Source organism: Symphalangus syndactylus, chromosome 19 (genome assembly GCF_028878055.3).
Source record: "Symphalangus syndactylus isolate Jambi chromosome 19, NHGRI_mSymSyn1-v2.1_pri, whole genome shotgun sequence".
NCBI lineage: Eukaryota > Metazoa > Chordata > Mammalia > Primates > Hylobatidae > Symphalangus > Symphalangus syndactylus.
In genome coordinates this window covers 46,255,976-46,280,531 of record NC_072434.2, presented here as the reverse complement: position 1 = coordinate 46,280,531, position 24,556 = coordinate 46,255,976, and the positions used below count along the sequence as shown (strand labels likewise).

Sequence of the window (24,556 nt, the reverse complement as noted above, 5' to 3'; positions counted from 1 at the left end):
TGCAGTCGTTTTGCATATCAGCAGATTCAAAAGGCTAGGAGCAAGCTGCTTTCTCCTCACTGTCCTGGTGAATGTCTGATATTAGTTACAGAGAACCACAGGTTGTGATGTGGAAGACACGAAGGTAGTAAATCCCCAGCAGCTGGGAAGTGGTTGGACTTTTTCCTTTATTAGAGGCAGGGAATGAGAATGGGAGGGTTCCGTCTCTTCAGAAAAAGCTTCCTTGGAAGAAGTGCTCTTCTGGAAGCAAACAGAGGAGGCAAGGGGGTGTTTCGGACACACTAGAGAGTAAGTCAGAGAATCTTCGTGTTGAGGCAGCATTGCAAAATTGAAGAGGAAGAAAGGAAGGAAGGTATGTGTAAGTCTGGCTTGAAATGAGTTTTATTAAAAACACCTCAATTCTTGTCTGCACATTTTTGAAGAGTGTGAAAAAAAATGGAGGAAGTTACCTCCAGTGGTTTTGTGGCTTTTTAAGTATGACATACAGGATATTGAATTTAACCCCTGTTTATCCTGAAGTGTATGAATATTTCGGGGATAAACAAAGCAACTATTCTTTGAAATATGCGTCTGTGGCCAAGTGATTCCAGTTACTTGGAATCACAGTTCTGTTGATTCTCTTTTCTGCTTCAAGTATTTGCGCACCACAGACATAAGATTATTCATGTAATAATTTTTAAAAACTATGTGGTCTTGCTAGAATTTCTGTGTAAATGTATAAAAATGTCTTTTAAATATGGCAGGAATGTTATATTAGAACTCTATATGAGATTTTACATTTTATTAGTGCCTATTGTGTGTTTGTATTTCAGAAAGCTTGGTAGAGTTTATAAATGCTGTTTCTGTCAAAAACAGTCATATATGCAGGAGAGTCCAGCTGCTTTTTACAACTCTCTGTAGCATCGTTAATTCATCTAGTATTTATAAAGTTAATGCAGTGTTTATTAAGATAGATTTCTTAAGCCAATAACCTGAAGTATTTGTTTAGACTCACAAACGTTTGGATATAAAATGACATGTTAAGGATATGTAAAAAGTTTTAATTATCTAGCAAAAAAATTGTGGTTTTCACAACAATATTTTTTGTATGAACCACCAACAATATTTCCAGAAAGTCTAGAGTCTTAGGGCAACAAATCAGAGCCCCCAGTTTTAATCAAAATAAAAATCTGCAGTGTTCACATCTGGCTCCACCTGAAAGTCCGGTTCAGAATTTCCCTGTGATCCTGGCACTTGCAGAAGAGAAGTTTTAGCTTTGTTTAGTATAACAAGAGCTGCAGGACTCCCAGGCCAATAAACGTGTTCACGTAAAACTCCAGACAGCTTCTTTTAGACTGGAGTCTTATCAGGGAGACCTCATTTTCCCTCTAATTAAAGGAAAGGTTTAAGGGAGAGAAAGGAATAGCCTATGCCTCTTACTTGTGCGGGTCAGTGTTCACTGAGTTAAAAGTTATTCCAACATGAACACATTCCTCAGGATGAATGACTGCCTAGACTTTGAACGTAATGGTCAACCAGTTTTCACCCGAATTTTGACTGTTTCATTTAGAAGAAAAGCAAAATGAGAGAAAGCTTTCCTCATTTCTCTGAGATGGCAAAGCACTCAGAAATGACATCACATACCCTAAAGAACACTGGGATGACTAAGGCAGAGAGAGTCTGAGAAAACTCTTTGCTGCTTCTGCCTTTAGTTTTAGGACACATTTATGCAGATGAGCTTATAAGAGACCGTTCCCTCCGCCTTCTTCCTCAGAGGAAGTTTCTTGGTAGATCACCGACACCTCATCCAGGCGAGGGGTGGGGGGAAACTTGGCACCAGCCATCCCAGGCAGAGCACCACTGTGATTTGTTCTCCTGGCGGAGAGAGCTGGAAGGAAGGAGCCAGCGTGCAAATAATGAAGGAGCACGGGGGCACCTTCAGTAGCGCCGGAATCAGCGGTGGTAGCGGTGACTCTGCTATGGACAGCCTGCAGCCACTCCAGCCTAACTACATGCCTGTGTGTTTGTTTGCAGAAGAATCTTATCAAAAATTAGCAATGGAAACGCTGGAGGAATTAGACTGGTGTTTAGACCAGCTAGAGACCATACAGACCTACCGGTCTGTCAGTGAGATGGCTTCTAACAAGGTAAGAGATGATCTTTTTATTCATTAACCTGTGATCATGCAGGGAGCTCCAGCTCCCCTCACCCCTGTCTGCAGCAGAGTGCACCAGGGAATGCTACCAACCCTAAGAATATGTTTGTTGCTTTGTCTAGAAGATTCGGTTCCAAAGTGTCACACTCTACTTGTGTCTTGATGCTACAGCAAAAGTTTAAAATCCTCAGTATGCTTCAATTTCCAGAAACCAAACTTCTCTCTTACTGATGCAGTTTGGAATAGGTTTAAGGTGAGAGATGTCTGTCTGTAAAGCTTCCAAATCAATATAAAATTGAAGGTGCTTTAAAATTTTTTTACAATTATCAGGAAGCTAAAATCTGAGTGAGTCTTGTTGCATTGCAATCAGGTGTCACATACTTATTTTTAAACAAGAAAGTAGTTTAACCTTCACATATCAATGGGAAAGAATGGTCTGCGTTCAAGTTTGATAAATTCCCTCTAAGAAGAAGGATATCCTGGGATTTTCTAAGATTTCTTTTGTGATGCTGGCGTGACCCAAGATAAAAAAGAAACAATATGCTTTGTCTCCAAAACCAGAGGTTTTCTTTAAGTTGGCTGATTTTCGTAGTGAAATAATTTGAAATTGCTTCATGCATACTGCCCCCAAAATGGTTTTATTTACAATCCCCAGACGAAGCTTAATGTTGAAGAGCCTTAATTATCTATCATTATATCATTTGTTTAATTAACACCTGGACTTAGAATGCTAATTTATGTAGTGAGAGTCGTTGCTTTTTGTTTGTATTTTTACCTTGGAGAATATTATATTAAATACATATCGTTATAAAGTTATACAAAGTTATATATGTGTGTGTACACAGACACACACACACACCCACACACACATACACTTTGTTAAAAAGCCTTACACCACACCGTCATAAGTGTACATTTCAGAGTCCCAATCATTCTAGCCTGAGGTATCATCTTGTTGTCTACGTTTCTGGGGCTGAGAAGAGATTTTGCTCCACACCTGCCAGCATGCCCTTTACAGCCCTGAGGTGCACCAGTGAGTGTGTGCCCCTTCTCCAGCTTTCCTGGGGTAAAAGTACCACCTTTGGATCAAGGCTTGCTGGCTGCCGCTCAGAGGATCTGCGCAGAGGAAGCAGTGTGTCCTCAGGAGATCCTGAAGGAGGGGAGGAGGGACCCTTCCTACTTGGAACTCTTTGTTTATTGGTTAATGAAAGGGCGAAAATAAGTCCCTTTCTAAAATTTTAGTTTAGAGTTTAAGTTGGAAGGGAAAAAAAAAAGAAAAGAACACATTTGAGGATTAACTATTTATTGACTTTTCTCTGAAGTTCTCAATTGAAGGTTAAACTCAGGGATTTTCCAGGCTGGGGTAAAACTCAACCAACTGCTTCCCCATGAGGAGGTCTTTGCTGTGTAACTTCTCCAAATCACACTGGGACTCCATGTAGAAGGACTTTCACAAGGCTTGAGCCTACTTTGGAGCATTAGCAGACACTCTGTTCCCTGTATTTTGTGGTAATTGGCGGCTATGCAAGATGTAGATCCAACATTTACGGGGTAGTTTTTCAACAGCTTTCACCATAGAGAACATGACAAACTTCAATAGTCGCCAAAATATACGAGCTAGAGTCACCAAGATAAAGCAGGCAATTAACTCCAAGAAGAGAAAAAGAGTACCCCCTGAGAAACTACAAATTGCCATTAATTTTCATTTTGAGTGTCAATATGCTGTAGTATTCTAATCCCATTCATGCCTAGAGTGCTGGAATTAGACGTTGACTGTCTTGCAAATTCATTAAAAATATTAAAAATAATCTTATTCAGCATAGTAGTTAGTAAGGCTCTGAGATCAGGCACTCTGTAGACACGGGTGAGGATTCCAATCCCTCAGGCTTCCGCTCCTCCTTTATGGTGTTGTGTGCAGGAAGCAATGAAAGTTGAATAGAGCTAACCCTAACAAAAGGGCTAACCTTCAATGGTGACACAGTTAGCTTAAGTAAAAAGCATGCAGCCTCAGTCATTTTCTAGATCTACAGTGGAAAGGTTGTCAGGCAAAGCAATTATTTAGTGCATGAATGATGCCCAACTGACAGCTAAGATTAATTTTTAAAAATATCTCTTTTTACTTTACTACTTTAAAAAAAATTATTGATTATTCAGATAATTGTCTCAGGTTAAGCTTAAGCATAACATGCACCACGGCACGTATGATATAAGGCAATGAGGCCAGGGAGTGGTGGCTCACGCCTGTAATCCCAGCACTTTGGGAGGTCGAGGCAGCACTTTGGGATTGCTTGAACCCAGGAGTTCAAGATAATGCAATGCAAACATTTTTGTGACCACCAGAAAGAAATTGATCTACACCAGTTCTTTGGGAACTGAATTATCCGTGGCAAAAAAAAAAAAAATTATATTCCATATTCAGTTTTCAATGTTGCTGAAATTATCTGAGATTTCCATCCAAGTTGACATCTTAAAACTTTATCATGATCATCACTCCCATTACTATGTAGTCTTATGTGGCCATATTTTGCTTACACTTATCAACTAAGGAGCCAGTGTAAGTCTCTGAGTTGCAGATCTGGATGTGATGTGAAGACGTGTTATAGAGGGAGTGTACTTATCAGTGGCATCCACTACATTTTTGCAAAAACTCTGTGTTCCTAGTTCTGTTTCAGCTAAGTGGCCACTAAGTTTTGTTTGCAATATCTGATCTTAAGAACAGTGATAGGTGAAATCGTGTTATGCTGAGGGGTATTTGGGAATTACGTAAGTGCAGTCTACATGCAACTGGTAGAGAGTTAACTGTGTTTGGTGGAGGAAAAGCAAGCATCTTTCATCCTTACTTCATCCAGGTAGGGTTGTGCTTTTTTAGTTTGTTTGTTTTCCTTAATCCTTTAAATTTTGAAGAAAACTGAGTGATTCAAATCTCCTAAAAGACTTTCTCAAATGTACTTCATAGCCCAGAGAGTTAGATAAGAAACATCGTCCTCTCTTTGGCCCAAATTTCTCTGATCCCTTAATGCTGGCCACAGTCCAGATGGAATTCCAGATTTTTAGAGAACGATGCTGCCAGGTAGGTTAGTCTTGTAAATTATTTTCCTCCAAGAATTACTAGAAGATGGAATAAGTTCAGCAGTTTTACAAGGCAATGGTATTGTTATTTAAGGTGAAAAGGATGGCTTGTGAACCTCCTGCCGGCTGCCCAAATTCGATTAGACATGTTAGAGCTAGCTGTTTTGCTTAACAACAGATTGCCTTCTTAGAATTGTTCATTAATTTTGTGTTTCAATTTTCATCACCTCCTGAATTAGAAGAATTGTCTTACACTTCAGCAAAATGCATCAGAGCATGAGTTCCTCAGTGGCAAAACAGTCAGATGTTTTGAAAACAGGATGCTTTGGCTCTCCATTATAAAAAGAGGAACGGAAAGAGAAACAGTATAGAAAGGAAGAAAGCAAATAGCCTCAGCAGGGTCCCCAGCCCAACAACGGCATAAACAGTGACCTATCTTCCTGACCTTCACTGTGGCTCAGTTCCTGACCTCATGTCACCAAAGCCAACCAACGTCATTAGAGGAGGATAGGAGGAATGGCGCAGCTGCTGTGAGGGTGACTAGAATTTCCTGTCTCCTTCCTGACAGACGCAGTCAGAAAAGTACAGGGTTGCAACAACAGTGGCTGAGGAAGGACCAACCCAGAACAATCCCAGGGAGGCGTAATTGTGACTGACTGACGGGGAGTGGGGAGGTGTTCCTTCCCTCATTGTACTGAGAAACCTAGTCTTTCACCTAGAATTTTCAGGTGAAAAACGTCAAAAGGGTCATTCTTACCCAGAATGCTAAATGTTTTTCAAAAGATGAACATACTGTGGTATTCAGAAAAGAGCTGTATTCAAGCAACTAGTCATTGTCTTCACTTCCCCCACAAACGCCCTCCACTGTCCTTTTCGTTCTCCATTGGTTTTGCTCTGGGGCTATTTTATATGCAGTACAAAGGTTGGGTGCTGCTGGGTGAAAATGGATATTCTGTTGTTGAAAACAGTGGCCCTGTGTATTCGTACTATTTTTGTAGAATGAAGCATTAGGACCTAGCACTTGAGTAAATGTTTGCTAAGATAGAAATGGGAGATAGATGGTCCTTTTTCTCTTAAGGCATTGTGAAGTCAGCTACAGATAACCATCATAAGGAAGTGAGTCCTCCTGGCTACGCAGGCTTTTTTTTCCAGTTCTTCAGGTGCAGCCATACTACAGTACCAAACACGGAGCAGCACAAAGGCAACTAATTGCCAGTGCTCTTGGGTGTGCGGGATAAAGTCACACGATTCTACCAGGCCCCGAGCCAGCTGGGAATTAGGCTGCATGACACTGGATGGTGATCATGACAGGCTGATTGCCCTAATGAGGGGTGAACCGTTTTGTATTTAACTGAATAATCAATAACTATGGAAAATGCCAGCTCCCGCAGAACTGACAGGAAATAGACCTTACTGGCCAATGGATTCATCTTAGAACTCTGTAAGAGAGAAGGTAGACAGGTGTTCAGTCCTTGAAAGGAATATTCATGCCACTTTTGCCTAAAACGTAATGATATGATTACAGCACTGCCCGCCCTTAGCATAAGATGGATCCATTTGCTGGGCCCTGTGCTGTAATCAGAGGGCCTTAGCCTGGCCTTCCTTCTGCTGCCCTCCGCCCCAGGAAGTAAGGAGTTGGCTGGGCCAAGGGAGCAGCTTTGCTCCCCTCTCTAAACTACATTTTGCATCTGCTGGACCCCCCATTCTCTGTCCAAATGGCTTTGAACCCACTTCCCAGCCATACAAGCCTCTTCCTGGGATGTGCTGCAGGCATACACACCCTTAGGCCTAAGTAGTTTAACCAAGAAGCAGCAATGAGAGGTGTGAAGAGACTTGTGTAGAAGGAACTTGGGCAAGCAGGCTGCGGTCCAGGGCTCATGCCGGCTGCTCACAGGTCCCTGGAGATGGAAGGACATGGGGAAAGAAGAGGGCCAACCCATATCCAAGGAGTTCAAGAATTCTAAATTCAACCTGACCTTCCAGGCTGTTATGGAGGGATATCTGTCAAGGTAAAGGAGATAGCTGAATGTGTATCTTTGTATATTTAGACTTACGGTGTGTGGCCCCACACATGTTAGAGGTGACCCTGGATTAGAGGGCAGAAGAGAATTAAAATCAGTTCTGGTAGCCAGGTGGGCACTCATACATTTTTTTGGTTCAACTTTTGTCTCTTTACTGCTCAGATTTATATAGACTAAATTATGGAGGGAGCAAAATAAAGTGAAAAGAGCCTGGGAATAAGCCATGAGTTTGAGTTCTAGCTCTGCCTTTACTTATGTATAGTATTATAGACAATAAAACTATTTGGAATCTTTCCATTTTCTCTTCTATAAAACAAAATAGTTGGAAAAGACCCAGCTCTTCAGTTTATTGATTGAATAATATTAGTAAACAACAGAACTGCCTTTACAGGTGTTTGCAAACATTGTGCTAAGCTCTTTACCTCATTCTGTAATCAATATTCACAGTAACCCTTTGAAATAGGTACTGTTATTATTCCTGCTTTACAGATGAGTAAAGTGAGGCATGGAAAGTTGAAATAACTTGCCTAAGGTAAATCATAGAGCCAAGATTCATACCCAGTCCATCTGACTTACCATCAATGATCCCAATGAGGCATATAAAGATGGAAAAAAGTTTAGAGTCATTTAATAATTCTTCTAAGGGGATTTTGGATTGGTTGGTGGGTGATCTTGTTCCTTCAACTGTGGCAAGCATTAGTGAGGCCTGGTTCAAATTTATATTCTGTAGTTACCATACTCACAGCCTCTAAGACGGCCATTAATTGCCCTAAGCTCAGTCTTCTTGCCTGGGAAGCAGTGTAAGGGGAAAGAGCAATCACAATTATAGAAAATGGTTATAAAGTGCTCATAAAAATGCAAATAATAGTATTAAACTAATCCATTGCCTATTTCAGATCAATTTGTTAACTTCACTATCTGTTTCTTAAAATTCTCCAACATAGCCTAAGATAAGATAGTAAAGGTTTGTTCAAAGGACTGTAGACTACCCCCAAATTCCCTTTTTCCCTGCTTCTCAAAATAAAAATGGAAATAGAGATAAGCTATTCTTATTTTTTAATTTATATGATCATTCAAATGATTGGGGCAATTTCATTATATGCCACAACCTTTCTAAGGCATAGAACATGACCATAAAACAGAGAATTAATGCTTCAGTAATATGTAAGGGAAATTTTTGGAAGTAACATGTCCACTGTTTTCCTTGGGCTTTGTCTTCAAATAAAGATGAAAGAGAAGATTAAGCTATTTATTCTTTGTCATTGTTTCAGTTACTCTTTCTATGACAAAATGGAGTTGTATTAGTGAGTATTAGTGCAATTCAGTATTCCAAGTTCTAGTCTTCTCAAAACTTAGCAAATCAAAGAGTTTGAAAGTTATTTGGTGCTTTGTAATAAGTTTGATTTGTAATCTGTTTTGTTTTATTTAAATAGTTCTTCATTGGTTTTAACAGAACCATTTCCTTTACTCAGTGGTAATCCATTTGGCCCAATCTTTCTGCCTAATTCACTTGAAAGTCCTCAAGTGAGCAAGTCTCTAAAAAACAAGCAGAAATGAAGTAAGAGGACATTGCCTTTGATTGTTTTACCGCTGGCTAGGTGATAAGAGAGCATAATAGTCTCAAAATCTGATAAATAAATCATTTTAAGGGGAGTACCTTTCTCCACATTGAGGAAAAAAATAATAGTTATGTTTAGATTGTCAAATGTAAATGTAAATGTAGAACACTAGTCTTGAAAAATAGAATTCAACCCATTAGCAGAATAAATGTTTGGTCTCCATTTTTTTTAAATATTTTTTCTCATCTTTTTAAAATTGTTTAGGTTTTTTTTTGTTTTTTTTTGTTTTTTTAGAATATGTCCGAGTCTAAAAGGCTCCTAGGTTCTATGCCATTGTTATCTATGAAAGAAAAACCAAGGGTGGCGCTTGCATTTGCAGTATTCTTCCAAAACATTTTTCTTCTGAGTAAAAGTGTGCTCAACAAGTGGAGATAGCTCAGACATCTGGAGGCCAGGACTTACTAAACAAGAAGATGCCAGGGCAAATTTGTGCCGCAGTCAACAGGTTTCACACTCTTGAAGGCATGGTGCCAGTTGTCAGTGTGCTTTCCTGAGCATCCTTTCCCTCTAGCATTTTTCAGGGACCTACCAGCACCTCTCTGTCTTGCCCACTTGTACGTGATGTTTCCCTCAAGTGGTGCCAAACTGTTTAGTCTCTTGTATATTTCACTGTAACTTCCTTTATTTGATTGACTTTAAAGTAGCCAAGTGCTTCCACAAAGAAAGGACTGTTAAGTTATTTAGCAATGAAGAAGACAGTAAAACTCCTGTTTCTTTTGTTTCTGTTTTGAGAAGTGCCTGATAATTTTTTCTTCTTATGGAGTAGATTTTAAAGCTATAAATCATGCCATTCTGTTCATCAGTCACTTTTTTCCTTCTGCTAATTACTTGCAATTTTAAAATGTATCAATTTTGAAATCTAGAGCCCCCAAAGATTGAAGTTTAGCAAATTTATTAAAATAAAATGTATCTTCATGGTTCAGTCACTTTCGTCTTCTAATTTTTTTAGCTACTCAAAATAATTATAATTTTTAAATTAACTATTAAATACGTTACATGGCCGCCATCCCCTCACTCTTTGCTAACAGCATAGTGCATAATGTTTTAACTTTAAGCAATTACAAAAATGAAATTTGAATACACATACCAGGAAGTAAAAATGACTAAGCCAATTTTTAACTTTTAGATTTAGGACAAGAGGTGTTGGCATTTGATATCTAAAAAGATAGATTTTAAGTAGTTGTTTTAGAAATAAGATAGTAAAAAGAAAAATTATCAGTAAATAAAAATAGATTTCCAACTCAATTATATAGGCTATGCTAAAGCCAATCAGACAGGGCACAGTGAAGTATTAATTTATCAACTATCTAATGTCTTTGGTCACTATTGATGATGAAATTTGATAAATCAAACCAAAAAAGATCTAGACATTTTCTTTCTAGTTATAGTTTTACATGATTACATTAGACAAAGTCCTAGAACTTTAAGCCTAGAAGAGAGCCTTAAGTATTATTATCTATTTCTATTTGAAGTCATTTTATAGATGAGAAAATGAGGTGGCTTTTGCCACTAATAACAAGTGAGGATTAAAGTACCTAATGTACTCCAAATAACTTTGTAAAATATAGAGCACATCCTAAATGCAAAGTAATTTTATTATGGCATGACTTCTCCAAAGTCTTAAGGTGAATTAGTGGGATTCAGGTATTAAAATACAGGTCTGATCATAAATCTGGCTTACTGTTCATCTTCAGCAAAAGGCTAGATATGTTTGAGAAAGACATGGGACATTCTTTTGTTTGCATTGACTTTTAGACTTCTCATTCTTCATTTACGTTTCTTGAGTAAAAGGTATACATAAGAGTCTTAATAATTTCAAGTAAAGAGAACTAATTTAGTATGCCTGAAAATTTAGTGATCAAAACATAGCAAGAACTAGTTGGAGTGAGTTACTTTAAATGCCCCTGGTTTTAATTTCAGAATTTTTAAAAAAGCCTTAAATTTTTGAGGCTTTTGATTGTTGTTTGCTTTCTCACTAATTCCAATGTCAAAGTTTAGGTAGTAAAAATACCCTGTGGTTAGTGTAACTGCCCTTAACTTCTTTCTATTTCTTTCTTTCCTCTCTCTGAAACTGAAGATGATAAACTGGAAAGTTTTACCACTTGGATTGGTAAGCCTTGGGTTCTCTCTGCCACTTTGCAGAGCTGTTAGCATGGAAAGTTGAACTTGAGATGGTGATTCCAGTTTGACCCTCTCCCTACACCCTAGAATGTTTCTGCACAATGAACCAGATTATGTAAAGCTCTCACATCTCGAATATAATTTCTTGACTCTTGAGTCATATTACCAAGATCCTAGTGGAGTTAGGTACAATGGTGTTGGCAGCTGCCTTGTAAATAGTTTAAGTCAAATAAGTCTAATTCACAGCATATAGAGACACATTTTTATGTATTTAGCTAACTTAAAATGAGTCTTAGTATGTGTAGACCCCTGAGTTAAGTTGATACTGCAAGTATTTTGCCATAAAATTTGGATAAATAATAAACTATTAATGTAATTATTTAAATGTGGGGAAAAATCAAGGGAAAATGACTTGAGGAATTGAGCATCTTGGGATAATATTTATTAAGGGAAATTATTCCAGAAGATCCTTGATAGTCTAACGTTAGCTCTTTTTTCTCCATAATTTCCAGTCATTATTTATATTACGAAGTAGAACAAAGTAAAAGAAAATTCCTTAGTATATAATGTAAGAAATGAAAATAAAACTTCTAATTCTTAAGTGAGTAAGAAAGCTTAGTGTTTTGGTTATTGGAATAAGACATAGAAAACGTGAATTAAAAAGCTAAAATGAGGCCGGGCGCAGTGGCTCATGCCTGTAATCCCAGCACTTTGGGAAGCCAAGGTGGGCGGATTACTTGACGTCAGGAGTTTGAGACCAGCCTGGCCAACATGATGAAATCCTGTCTCTAATTAAAAAAAAAAAAAAAAAAGAGAAATCCACCCCCAAAAAAATTAGCTGGGCGTGGTGGCACACACTGTAATCCCAGCTCCTAGAGAGGCTGAGGTAGGAAACTCACTTGAAACCGGGAGGTAGAGGGCAGTGAGCTAAGATCACATCCACTGCATTCCAGCCTGGGCCACAAGAGTGAAACTCCATCTCAAAAAAAAAAAAAAAAAAAAAAAAGCTAAAATGAGGCCGGGCCAGTGGCTCATGCCTGTAATCCCAACACTTTGGAAGGCCTAAGAGGGCGAGTCACTTGAGGCCAGGAGTTCAAGATCAGCCTGGTCAACACAGAGAAACCCTGTCTGTACTAAAAATACAAAAAATTAGCCGGGCACAGTGGCACATGCCTGTAGTTCCAGCTACTGGGGTGTCTGAGGCGTGAGAATCGCTTGAGCCCTGGAGGCAGAGGTTGTAGTGCACCAAGATCGCACCACTGCACTTCTGCACTCCAGCCTGGGTGCTGGGTGATGGGAGTGAAACCCTGTCAAAAAAAAAAAACTAAAATGGTGATTTTATTGAGGGAAAATCCATTTATGGGCTAGGAAAATCATTTGTGTATAAAAAGGAAAGGCACAGATTTTTTTTTAAAAAAAGACAGACTAAAATTTTTAGTAGCTCCTCTTGATTAAAACAGTGGACTTCCAACTTCCTCTCTACCTTCAATGTCAGAAAATCTATGGAAAATATGGCTTCAGAATATTATTATCACTTGAGAATAAAGAAACAGAGGGATTTACCCTCCATCTTCATATTCCATTGCCTAGAAAACTTCCCCTTGGCTCAAACATGTCATCAGATCAGACCCTGTGCTATGATTCTGCTCCTAGGACGCCAAACTGTGGGGCTTTTTTTGAAACCCTCCCTTAGCTATTCTAACTTCCATAACATTTTCATAGGCCATCCTCTTACCTATCTTATCAATTAGTACCATAGCTAACATTTTAGTTATCTGGGATTTTATTTATGTCTGCTCAGATTGCAAGTTTGAATGTTTGAGACTCCACTTTCCTTGCAGGATTTGGGCTAATACATGCCAAGGAGGCATAGATTTCTTTCTGTTTAATTGTAAGGATGGAAGTGAAAAGCAAAGAAAGTTTTTGTCAGTTGGTGGTAGTTGATTTTTGGTTTATTTTAAAAAGCTGTCTGCAGTTTTCTTGATCATTTAAGAAATTTGTTGACATGGGACTTTTAATAGATTATCCTGCTTTTAAACAATGCTGGCATGGGTAATGACCTCACTGGTAGGCACAGAACAATAATAAAGATAGAATTTTTTTTTTGGGATTTTCAAAAAATTTAAAGTTATGAAACATTTTTAGACTATCCAGTGACAATGCGCATTTCCAGTATACTTTTGTGTGATGGTGAGAAGCTAGGGACCTTCTAATGGGTCACTAATGAAATGGACTCCAACTCCCACTCTGGATCTCTCACTCATGATCCACAAGGATTAATTTAACCTGCCAGCTGCTACCCATTTAGCAAGCTGAAAGGACACAGTGTCCCCCAGTGCCTGAAGCCCTTGTCCGCTGTGATTGCTATTGCTGGCTCCATTCTATAAGTGAGTCAGATGATTTAGATACATATATGTTTACTAATGCAATGGGTATGTTTTTCTTGGCCAGGCTCAGTATATTATTTGTGTTCTTGTCAGGGAGAGCTACCAGTGAATTTTTTCCTGCTGTAGTTTAACACTCAGGAACTGGTTGTGCAAAGTTTATTTGCATCTTTCTTGTGCATTGCATGGGAGTGTCCTTGAGAATATCTTGTCAAGATTTGCTAGTATTGTTTTTTAAATATTTAAAAATCAGTATCATTTAATTTCAGAGAATTTGCTTCAATTTATTGGAATTAATTAAAAATGCTTTTGTATTTATATTTTTTCTTTTACATATTTAAAGTATTAAGATAAAGTCATTGTCTAATGCTGTCTGCCATAGTAAAATTTGCAAACTGAGAAAGGTCACATACTGCTTTTCAAGAAAGACCCTTTAGGGCCCTCAATACAGTGCTAAAATGGAAGAACTTTGTCAAAAATAAACAAAAGTATGAACTCCTTGGTAGTAGTAGATTCTCTTTGTTTTAAAAAAATTAAATACATTGGGTTAAAATGAGCAAAATATGAGCTCGTTTTTATAAAGTTAATAAAGGAGGAATAGAGATTAGGAAAAATTCAGAAACTTCTGACCACTGCTTTTCAAATCTAACCACATGATCCAGGACTTCATTTCCCAGAAAACTCTGCATCTGCCCAAGGGAACATTAGTTATGAGACAGTGCAGAGATTTCTAAGGCCCATTTCTTCACTTAGAGTTTATCTGCTCTCAAAGCTTCCTGTGGTACCAGGATAGAGCATTAAATAGCGTTATTCTCTTTGAGTTATAGCTGTTTCTTATTTTCATGTTGTTAGATCCAATGTAGCATGGTAATAAAACATATTTGAAGTGTCCCTTCCTGCATACACAGCACTCTTACCTGTATTCTCGTACGACACTCACCCTGAGGGAGGTCTTATCGTATCCCCATTTTCAGATATGAAACTGAGATTCGGGAAAGATAACCGATTTGTCAAAGTCCTTTACCTACTAAATGGCAAGACGTAGAATCAAATCTTGTTCTTTTTGCTCAAAAGTTGAATGATTTAAAAATAAAAGTTAAAGGGAAATCCATAATTTAATTTATTATATTCTCGTATAACTTGTCAACAAAACATATCATCATAGAATTTTAAAGCTAGAAATCAATGAAGTCTTGTTTTTCAGACCTCAGTTTAGATATCATCTCTTTAGAAATACCTTCTTTTATTACCCTAATTCAGCAGCTTGTTGGTTTTATAATTTACTATCACAATTTATGGTTTTTGGTTTTGATCATGGAACTTGGTTTTTACTGATATCTTTCATTAGACTGTAAAGTTACTGAAGACATGAATTGTGTCTACCATGTTCACTAGTGAAGCTCCAGCAGTTAGACTAGCTGTAGGCACACGGTAGGCATTAGAATAAATATTTTTTGATCAATTGCATGAGGTTCAGAAACTTAATCTAATTTGTCCAGGACCAAGTATTCGTTAGTGGTAAATCCATTAGAACCCTGGAATCCTGCTTCCTGTTGTGAGGCAATGGGCTACATGTAGGGGCCTGCCATGCCTAATTCCAGCTTTCTAATTGTTCGGTTGCATGAGAAACCCTCATCTGGTTCCCAATGACTCCCCAAAGTACCCTGAAAAAAGGGAAAGCTTATTCCTACCCGTCTCAGGGACAAATGCTTTCTTCCTGTGAGCGGAAATGTGAAGCATGGTTTTGGTTGGGGTTTTTGTTTGTTCGGCTGGTTTTTGGTTCAGTTTTGCAATACTGGCTTACTATTCTCTCAAAAAGTCTGCATCCTGTGGACAAGAATCTAAGCCCTTTGGAGACCAGCAATGGCTATTCAACACTCTCTGGGGAGCCTATTTATGAGCACATGTGTCTGTAACTCAGCCACTCTCCATATCTGTTGGAGAATAGCAGCCTAATTATCTGCCATCATTTGGTTATGTTTTTCATTCCTGGCATATTGGTGACACTCCTCTCACCTCAGCCACATATTCAATTAATTCATGTGTGTTACCACATTGATCTTAACTGTGAAAATCTGAGCAAAATGCATACTTGGTGCAGTTATCCTTATGTCAGGTAGTCTGTGGTCAGTCACAGCTTTTAGTCAATAGATAAAAAGTTGTAAAGTGTCTTACTTTGAGAAAATTGGCTAAACCAAAGAAGGATGAATGGATAGTTACCAACAGCTGGATTTCTCCTAATAGACTCTTTTTTTTATGGTATAACTTAAACATAAGGCCATTTTGAGTTATGGTGCTTTTCATTTGACTTGCTTCATCTATCTTTCTGGCAATTCTGGTTTATGCTCCTTAGACTGGTGAATAATCTAAATGTCAACCTGAGAGTCTGAACTTCTATGAGTAACTCATGTGTCACATAATCTATGTGACATAGTACTGCATCACACCTGCAGCAGCATGCTGTGGGAGTTCTGTAATTAATTATATACGCTGCTGTCAACAATGAAAAGAAGGTGTTCAAGTATCAAAGAACCAACTGAAACTTCCACCCAAAAGCAAAGCCAAAGTGAGAAAGGTACCATGAGCTCAGATTATTTTGAAATTTACAGATAAAACCTAGCTTCAAGTAGAAATCCTGTGGAAGAAAGAGCACACACTAGGTCTCAGACACCTTGGCAGCCACTTTACATATGTTATTCCTAATCGTCCCATTTCAAAGATAGAAAATTCTAGTCTCTAAGAGACTCAGTGACTTGCTAAGTTTTTCAGACTAAGTTACAGTACATATTTTATTTCCAGACTCAGTTGAATTCTCAGATGCTCCTATGTCGTATTTTATTTCCGGACTCAGTTGAATCCTCAGATGCTCCTATATCATGCTATTATGATGTTGGGTTAGCTAAGGTCACTGGTGAGGCAAACCTGCAACCAGCACCCCCTCTACTTCATGTTTGCAGTAGAAGCTGCCTCTATAAACCTTCCGTGAACCCAACAAACCTATACATCTTGAGGTGCATTGTTGTTCAAAGCATCTTTCCATCTCTTCTAAATTATGATAGCTAATAATGGAAAACACAAAATACATAACAAGCCCAACTACCTTTTTTAATAGGATAAAATTGCATAAGAAATCGCTAAGTCTATGCAATTTATGTCTATTTTATAACTATGTTATGAAACTATTTTCATCTTTTATAGTTTTAGTTAATAGTTTATATGTGCAAACCTCCAACTTGTTACAGATTTTCCTCATTTGCCAGTGCATACTCTAGCTTAGGGATTACTGAAATATCAAAACAGATAATAATATATATGCTTTCAGGGAAGAAAAGGATAGATCCATGTAGCCCAAAGTTTTCTTTTATTTTTTTGATAGGCCCTAGAGATGATCTTGAAAATTGCCAGATTAGTAGGCTGTCCCAGCCCTGAGAAATTGCTAATCCAGAAGTGGCAATTCCTAAGGCAGGTTTTGAAGCATTCCATTGTCTTTTACCTCAAGGGATGTATGAAAGTCACTAGCTGAAATCAGTACAATTAATAATAAACACAATGTATTCTACACGGTGTTTTTAAGGGGTAGAGTAATAATCTCAAAAACAAGGTATGATAGATTTTTGTAGCTGCAAAAAATATTAGAAACTTCAATAAGGCAGGATTTAAAACAACCTAAGAGGTACTATAGACTGAAAATGGAATTCACTTCTTAAAGAGAATCATGACCAATACATAAGGGTTATGAAAAGAAAGTAGAATATTTGGGTGGTAGTTTCTCTGTTTTGTGTAACTACTTTCACGTCAGATATGAAGGTCCTAAAACATAGGTATTATTTTTCACTAGTCAGGAAATGACACTAGACTGAATGGTCTATGGGTCTGATCCATGGTAAGTCTTCTGATTGTTGAAAAATACTATAAGTTGTAGAGCTTCTAGCTGCGAAATGTTTCAAAATAAACCTTTGTCATCTACTTTGGAATCATATTAATGCCCTGTGGCCTTGGAATTGGCTCTAGAAACTTTCAGTTAAATATTTGCCATTATACCTGTACAGAAAAAGTTGTAGAAAGGCTTAAAAGGAAAAACAAAAGGGTAACTGTATAATGTACCTTGATTCCTTGATTTTTCTCAGTTACTATGATGATTTTTGTCATCTGTTGAAAAAGGTTTCTGCTAAATTTAATTATCAGACCATCATCTCAAATCTTCAAAGTTCATTTTTTTGTCTTTCTCTATTAACAGACAAATTAAAAGGGAAGGATCAAGTATATGAAATGAAATTGTGATGTTCCAGGAACAGTTTTAGGTCTTATGTTTCTCATTGGAAGAAAAGTCCTCTGTCAAAAAGAAAATTTTGAAAAGTTTAAATTATCTAAAAATATACAGTGCCCCTAAATGTAACATATGTAATGAGTGTATGGCCTGGAAATCCAATCTCTTCATAGGCTATCTGGACATGCAATATCAGGATCATACTTAAAGTTAAAAAGAAAAAAGATGAAGAAAATTCTTCCTTATCTGAAATTCAAATTTAACTGGGTGCCCCGAATTTTTATTTGCTAAATCTGGCAACCTTACATATGTGGAAACATAATATAGTTTATAAATATTATATATATAGTTTAAAATGCATAGTGAATATATCAGTCTTTGGGTATAAATAGTTACAGTATCTTTTGTCCATTTGATTACATCACTACAGCAACTTTCAGAGTTGAGAGAATGTTGGATCATGAGAAAGTGCTATAAACATTCTTATGGGAATCACTTTGGGTCTAGGAAACATCAATTTTTTAGCATTCCAATAATGTGTGTTATATCATCTCTTGAGAAGTTTTCAGAAATTCTGAGAAAAATGGACAGCAGAAAAGGGTTAGATAGATAGGAAGAAATATCTAATAATTTGGAGAGCTGTTCAAGCCCTAATCTCAGTTAGGAGATTAGTTATAGAGCAGCTACATTCAAATTTGTTTGATCTTTTGATATTTTTCAATTCTGTATGAAGGCATTAATGGTTTTTCCCTGCTTTGCCTTTTAATATGTCACTTGAGCAGATACTTGTCCTCTAACTAGCAAGTAGAATTGATTCTATCGTTGCTTCATCATAATTTTTGATGCAGAATAATGGTAGATATATTCATGCTTGTTTTTCATTGGATACTCACTTATTGATTACTACATTGCCGAGCAGTTAAGAAAAGAATCACTCAATTCTAACATGTTTAGAAGAGTTTCTTTCTGATTTGGCACATGGACAGTGAGAATGATCTCACTGTGTTTGTTCCCTGGCACACCAAAGGTTTGCTGCAGATGTTAGTAAAGCAGAACTTGTTTGCTAAGATGACCCATTATGGAGCACTAGCTGATTAAGCAGACGTTAATAGACAATTGCATGTCCATTATTACTTCTTTGACCATGTTACCAACTCAATTCAATTGCACTTGCTTTTCAAATAAGACAAACCTGTCAATAAAGAAACTGGACATCAAGTTTCAAATGATTGGTAGAGTTTATAGGGAAGCACAAAAAGGAGGGAAGAGGTGAGATGCACATTGTCAAGTAATCTGAAATGTTAAGAATTGTGGAAATTATGAGTTTCATCCCTCATTCTGTTTATTTCTTTTTCATTTAAAAGTTAGATTTGCTTTACTTCTTTGGGTCTTTATTTCTTCCCATGCAAAATTCCTGAAAGTCAAAAGGAAGATTAGAAGCTAGCCATTTTACCACTAAAGAAACTGAGCCCCAAGAAGTTAATTCAGCTTACCCAAGATTACATATTTGCTTAGGGCCAGAGCTAAGACAGGGACAGACTCTGTTTACTTCATTTCTCACTAAACTGTACCACTGCAGTTTCGACTTCTTTCTACCACTACTAGCATTCTGTGCCTTCAGGAGGAATTTTCAGCCCCTTCACTTTCCTGATGCCCGGGAATTCTTTTTAAGCTATGACTAACAAAGTATAAAACATGAGTCAAAAGTTAGTCCCTAATAAAGTCATTGTGACTTTAATGACTTCGGCAGTTGTTTCATTCTGCAAAAACAGGAAGATCCCACACAATAAGGCGCCTGTCTCACAGCTGGGCTCCTGCGTAGACGGCCACCCACAAGAGTAACTAACTGCTGGGGCTGCCTTCCTCTCTTTGACACCTTTTTATTCTCTGTTCTTACAGTTTTCTCCTACTGACCTCCTCCTGAGATTATCCATGAGAAGAAGGTACCTGCTTTAGCTAGTCTTTGATAGGGTGAAGAATAGTTTTAATCACTGAAGAGTCACTCCTAAGTGATTTTCAGGTCACCCTCAACAGGCCTAAATTAGTCTTAGAAGGAGCTCTTTCATGGGCTTTATACCAGCTTCTTGTGTTATCACTCTTCTGGACTGTTGTATTCTCAAAAACATAAAATCCCCCAATTTTAGATTTGAGAAGAGCCTGCGATCATTCCAGTTCACTCCTCCTATGTGATTAGTTTAACTAAGAACTCATTACCAAGATAGTGCCTATCTTGCCTGCGGATCTTTGCATAAAGCTCAAACTAATTCTCCCATGAGAAATATAGAAAAGTGAAGAAGTGTCCTATCACTTCAGAAGAAACTGGCTCAGAAGAAATAATCTCTGTATGCAGTGTTGAAACTAAAGAAAAATTGAAGCCATCAAACAAAATGTTCCTATCAAGTGTAATTGAATTTTAGCTTTTATTACCTATTCTTATAACTTTTCACTATTAAAGGAACTTATTCCAAAAATCAGACAATTTTATAGAAAAGGTGTATTCTAGGTCAATAATATTAAATCACGTATCTAGAAAATACACCTTCTTCTCTTTTCAAAAAATATCTGCAATTTCTAGCAGTGTATGTGAATCTAGTGTTGGGCATAAGCTTAAGAAGGCATTGGAGGAATTTTTTGTTACTAAGAGTTTATTCACAAACTTTGCTTGTCTGTGTTGAAAAGGGGCATTGGCCATTTCCTCTGGGAACATTATTTCTAGGTAGGCTGTTAACAGGGCTTTCCTGTGAAGGCAGACTCTTAGGGAAAATAGTATCTGTGTACATGAGATGGTAGAGACACATTTATCTTTAAAATAATGTGTTCCTGTTTGTGGACTTCTCTACTGCATTTAATAAAATAAATAATGCCCATTTCCTTCCAATCCAGTAACTCCTTGGGACACAGTTTTACCCAGGAGCTATTTTGCCTTCGAGTCGGGATGAAACATGTAACAATAAATAGACTCCAAAAGTCTTACACTATGAAACTCTGAGGGATAATAAATGCTTCCCTTCCTTTGTTATGGTCTGAAGCATTTTCAATTTGAGTTGTTTTCCTCAGTCATGTAGAGGGAGTTTTGTTTTCTGGGAAGTCTTGGTTGCTGGTAAATAATGTGTCCAAACTGTAGGAGGCAGCCACAGAATTTATCATACAAGTATGAAATGTTAGGGCTGATCATTCTCATTTTACATATGAGAGGTTATGTAACTACACAGGAGAGTGAGAGCTGAGAATGGAAAGTCAAGATTTGTCTACTACATTGTGGCTGCCTCTGGCTCAACAGAAACACTCACATGTGGGAGTCAGATGCTGAAAGCCCAAATAAGCCTAGCTCCTCAACTGTCTCCTCAGGCTTAACTTCAAACATAATTCATATCTATTCTATTTCTTAATGTGTCTCATCACACAGTTAAACACTAGTCATACTAACTGGACTCTACATATACTAGAATGTAAAAGATACCCTTCCACCCCCCGCCGTCTGCTCCTTGAAGGCCACGTCTGCCTTTCTTAGTTTGTACAGAGCCCAACATAAATGGGCCCTTCATAAGTGCTTTTTGATGAGAGCAATGATTGCCTTCACGTCAGTGTGGTTGGGCCCTCCCTTATGGAGGAGGAAAACCAACAGTTGTTGCTAAGCAACATTTAAAGGACTAGGTTAGTTTCTGACACTAAGTGACCGCCATTTGCATACTTCGCCAGGTTGTGTGTTTTATGGTTGCCTCAAGATGACTTTGTTTTTTGGTAGCATTGCTATGCCCTTAGCAAAAGGCTCCTAGGAGAATTAGTTTAGGCCTGGGAAGGAGGAAGGTGATATTCATCTATTAATGACTTACATGAGTACACTGATCCCTTCAGTAAACTCTGCGGGAAAGGTGAGGAGTTTGGTTTATTTTCAGCCCTGCAGCTGAGAGCCACCTCCCTGATCCCATATTGAAAGTGATTGACAATGTATCCCAACAGGGTCCTGTGGCAATGGGAGGCTATAGAAAGAAAATAAACAGAGAAGTCTTTCCCCTTATAGCCTTTAATGATTCAATTTCTACCTGCTCCTATCTTCTGAGCAGAGATGCTAATATAGCTAATAAAGAACTGGTCCTACCCTCTCCAGACTGTTTGCTGTTGTGGTTAAACAACATGCCCTAATATATCTATTCCTACTAGAATGAAAGCTGATTAAAAGCATGAAAAGAGTTTTTGTTTGTTCCTTTTTTTTTTGTTTTTTTTTTTCACTGCTATGTCATCACTCTTTTCCCTGGTCATTTTAGGTATTCAATAAATGGTTGGCAAATATGTGAAAAAAGGGCATTATTTAACTAATACAAACCTGACTGACTCTAAAACATTCCTAAGTATTTCAGAGAGACTAAAGGAGCCAAAATGAGACAATTGTTTGAATGTTATATTTGCCTAAGTCTAGTGCAGAGAAAATTATGGAAGAAATCATCTGTCTCTAAGCTTTTTACAAGATATTTTTACAATGATCCAATTAAAGTTTACTTCTTTGCCAAAATTCAGCTTATCGGTCAGAGCATATAAACTTGTTTTCTTCAGCTTCTGAGCCTTCAGCCTAGGTGCCTGTCTTTTGAGGATTTAAAATGAGAGGCCATTGTGACTGAGCAGTTGTGTCTTTAAAACTAAATAATTTGGAATTCATGTGATTCACCTGGGATTCAAAATTGCACAGAGTTTCAATAAGTAAAATACGCTAGCTGAGATGATTGATGCAGAGATGCCTGGTTACAAACATATTGTATCATGGGAAACACACACACGTACGCAAGCAGGGTTACCCAGAAGGGGGATGATTGGACATCTTTGAGAACAATGCATGGTGCAGTGAGCCAGCAGGCAGAAATACTGACTTGCATTGGCTTCACCTCCAAAAGCCAGGTCTCCTAGTCACAGGCGATGGCATGACCCCGGGCTTGGATGCTTGAAATAAAGCTATTGTTGGATGCGGATGCTCATTTGAAAGGGGAATGCCTCACAGGAAAAAGAGCCAATTGCAAGTTGGGGTTGTTGCCATGGTGCTTTGCTATTCCTTCAACTTGCTATAAATGAAATCCTGGGAGTACAGGGGTAGGGTAACAGAGGGGAAAGATGAGGAGGGAAATGGGATGAACCTGGGGCGGGGAATCCCACTGCAGTAAAGCTCCAGTGTTTCCCCTTGCCTCTGCTTTAACGCTGACAAGGAGAAGGGAGGGGCTGGGAAGAAGGGAGAGAGAAACCTGCAGGGAAGGAATGACTTTCTCAACATGCCCTGGATTGCTAAAATAAAATAAAAATTAATTTAAATCCTCAGATTTCTAATGTGAGTTAGAAGATGTAACACTAAATCTCAAACAATTCGCCATTCTTTCAGTAAATGAATGTTCATATTTCCTAACACACTCTGGATCCTAGATGGAAAGGTTAAAAGAGTTTAATACATTTGTCGAATGCAATCTAATATGCATATTAATGAGCTGATGGAGGGCAGAAACTTACACGCTGCATAGGAAGTACTTTTCAAATAAAATAAATTAGTTCTATTCCCATTCATTTTACTATGAAAAGAGGCTAAATGCATTGGCACACGCTTGGTGTGTCCTCCAAAAAGCTAGTTCACAAAAATTCTTTTGTACCGGCAGCCTAGTCTGAAAACAGCCACGGTCCTAACCTTTTTTAAATGTTTGTTTAAATGTTCAGAAAGTCGATTAATCAAATGCATCATCACTTTGATCAATTAGAGCGGTTGGAGTTTTGTGCAGAGGCTGCATCTGCAGAATTCTGGTCTGCAGTGGAGAGAGAGGGTTAAGGAACACCTAGTTGAAATGGGGGAGGGTACCGACTTCAGATTTACTTAAATATTCATGGGGCTTCCTCCATTTTAATCTTCTCCTTTTTAAAAGATGGCTGTGTTTCCTAGTCTGGCAACTCCTCAGGAAAGAAGAATTGCTTCTTCCTTGCAGAGTTCAGCCGAGTAGGACTAATGTAGAAGAGTGGAAACCCCTTCGGCCACCAGGGCTATTCATAATTCATAAGTGCTTCAAACCAGCCAGCTGAATACTCTCTTCTGCCAGGAAATAAGCAGGGAGCATAGGCTTCTTGCAAGAATGGAGTGCGAAGATGGGCTTTGTTTGGCTTAGGAAATGCCATACGTTTTGGAGGTTTTTGCCTTTTCTAAGTTTTGATTATTTTATCACTGAATCTGCAGGGCTTTCCTGATCCTTTCAGGATTGCTCTCTCAGAACTGTGAATTCTTTCAAAGGGATTTGTGGATTGTGGCAAGGAGAGCATTCCAAAATGCCCGAGGCAAATTATTTGTTATCTGTATCTTGGGGTTACATCAAGGTGGGTTAATTTGATTGTGTTCTGTGTCTTTGATAAAATGTGAAACGTACCTCTGTGTGTTTTTTTGTGAAGTAGAGGACATCTGTAATGATTTAATTTGTGTGTTCATTTAACCCACTGGGACCTCTTATTTTGAAATAAGAGCATGTTATATTACATTTTATTTAAGTGTACTATGCTGTGTTTTAATCCTGTTCTTTTTACTGAATTCTGTCTTTTAAAAGATGCTTTTTTTTCTTTTTCCCTTAAACTTTTCACATATTATCTCCTCTCACCAAATAGGTTATTAAATTATATTTTAGAGGTAATTTCAGACAAACGTATTTTTAAAAGTAGTTACAGTTTCAAGTGGAATTATCTCGACCTCTATTAAAATTCCTTTTCTTATGTTTGCATCTTCAAAAGTAATCAGATGTTAATTCTAAGAAATCTTAAGAAAACCCCTTTTCCAAAAGTGACGTTGGAATAATTTCAAATTGAAGAGATATATTTTGTAGAAACAGTATTATTTATCTAATGGTATGTGCTCATCCGACCTCTTGATTCCTGGACAGTAAAGTTGGAAACATTTAAAGTGAACATTTGCTCTTTTTAAAGTGGTTAATGCA

General features: G+C 37.8%; 1 protein-coding gene across 7 annotated transcripts in view; it reads left to right on the top strand.

The window, feature by feature from the left end:
* Positions 1-24,556, top strand: part of PDE4B (phosphodiesterase 4B) — a 591,358-nt gene that overhangs the window by 544,237 nt on the left and 22,565 nt on the right. For 3 of the 7 annotated variants that reach the window (XM_063613310.1, XM_055234626.2, XM_055234627.2), the window contains one exon: positions 2,014-2,126. In XM_063613310.1, coding sequence (XP_063469380.1) covers positions 2,014-2,126 — 113 coding nt within the window. Of the gene's footprint in view, positions 1-63; positions 23,949-24,556 lie in introns of those variants that run through there. The other 4 variants (XM_063613311.1, XM_055234628.2, XM_055234629.2 and 1 more) reach the window with 4 other exon arrangements.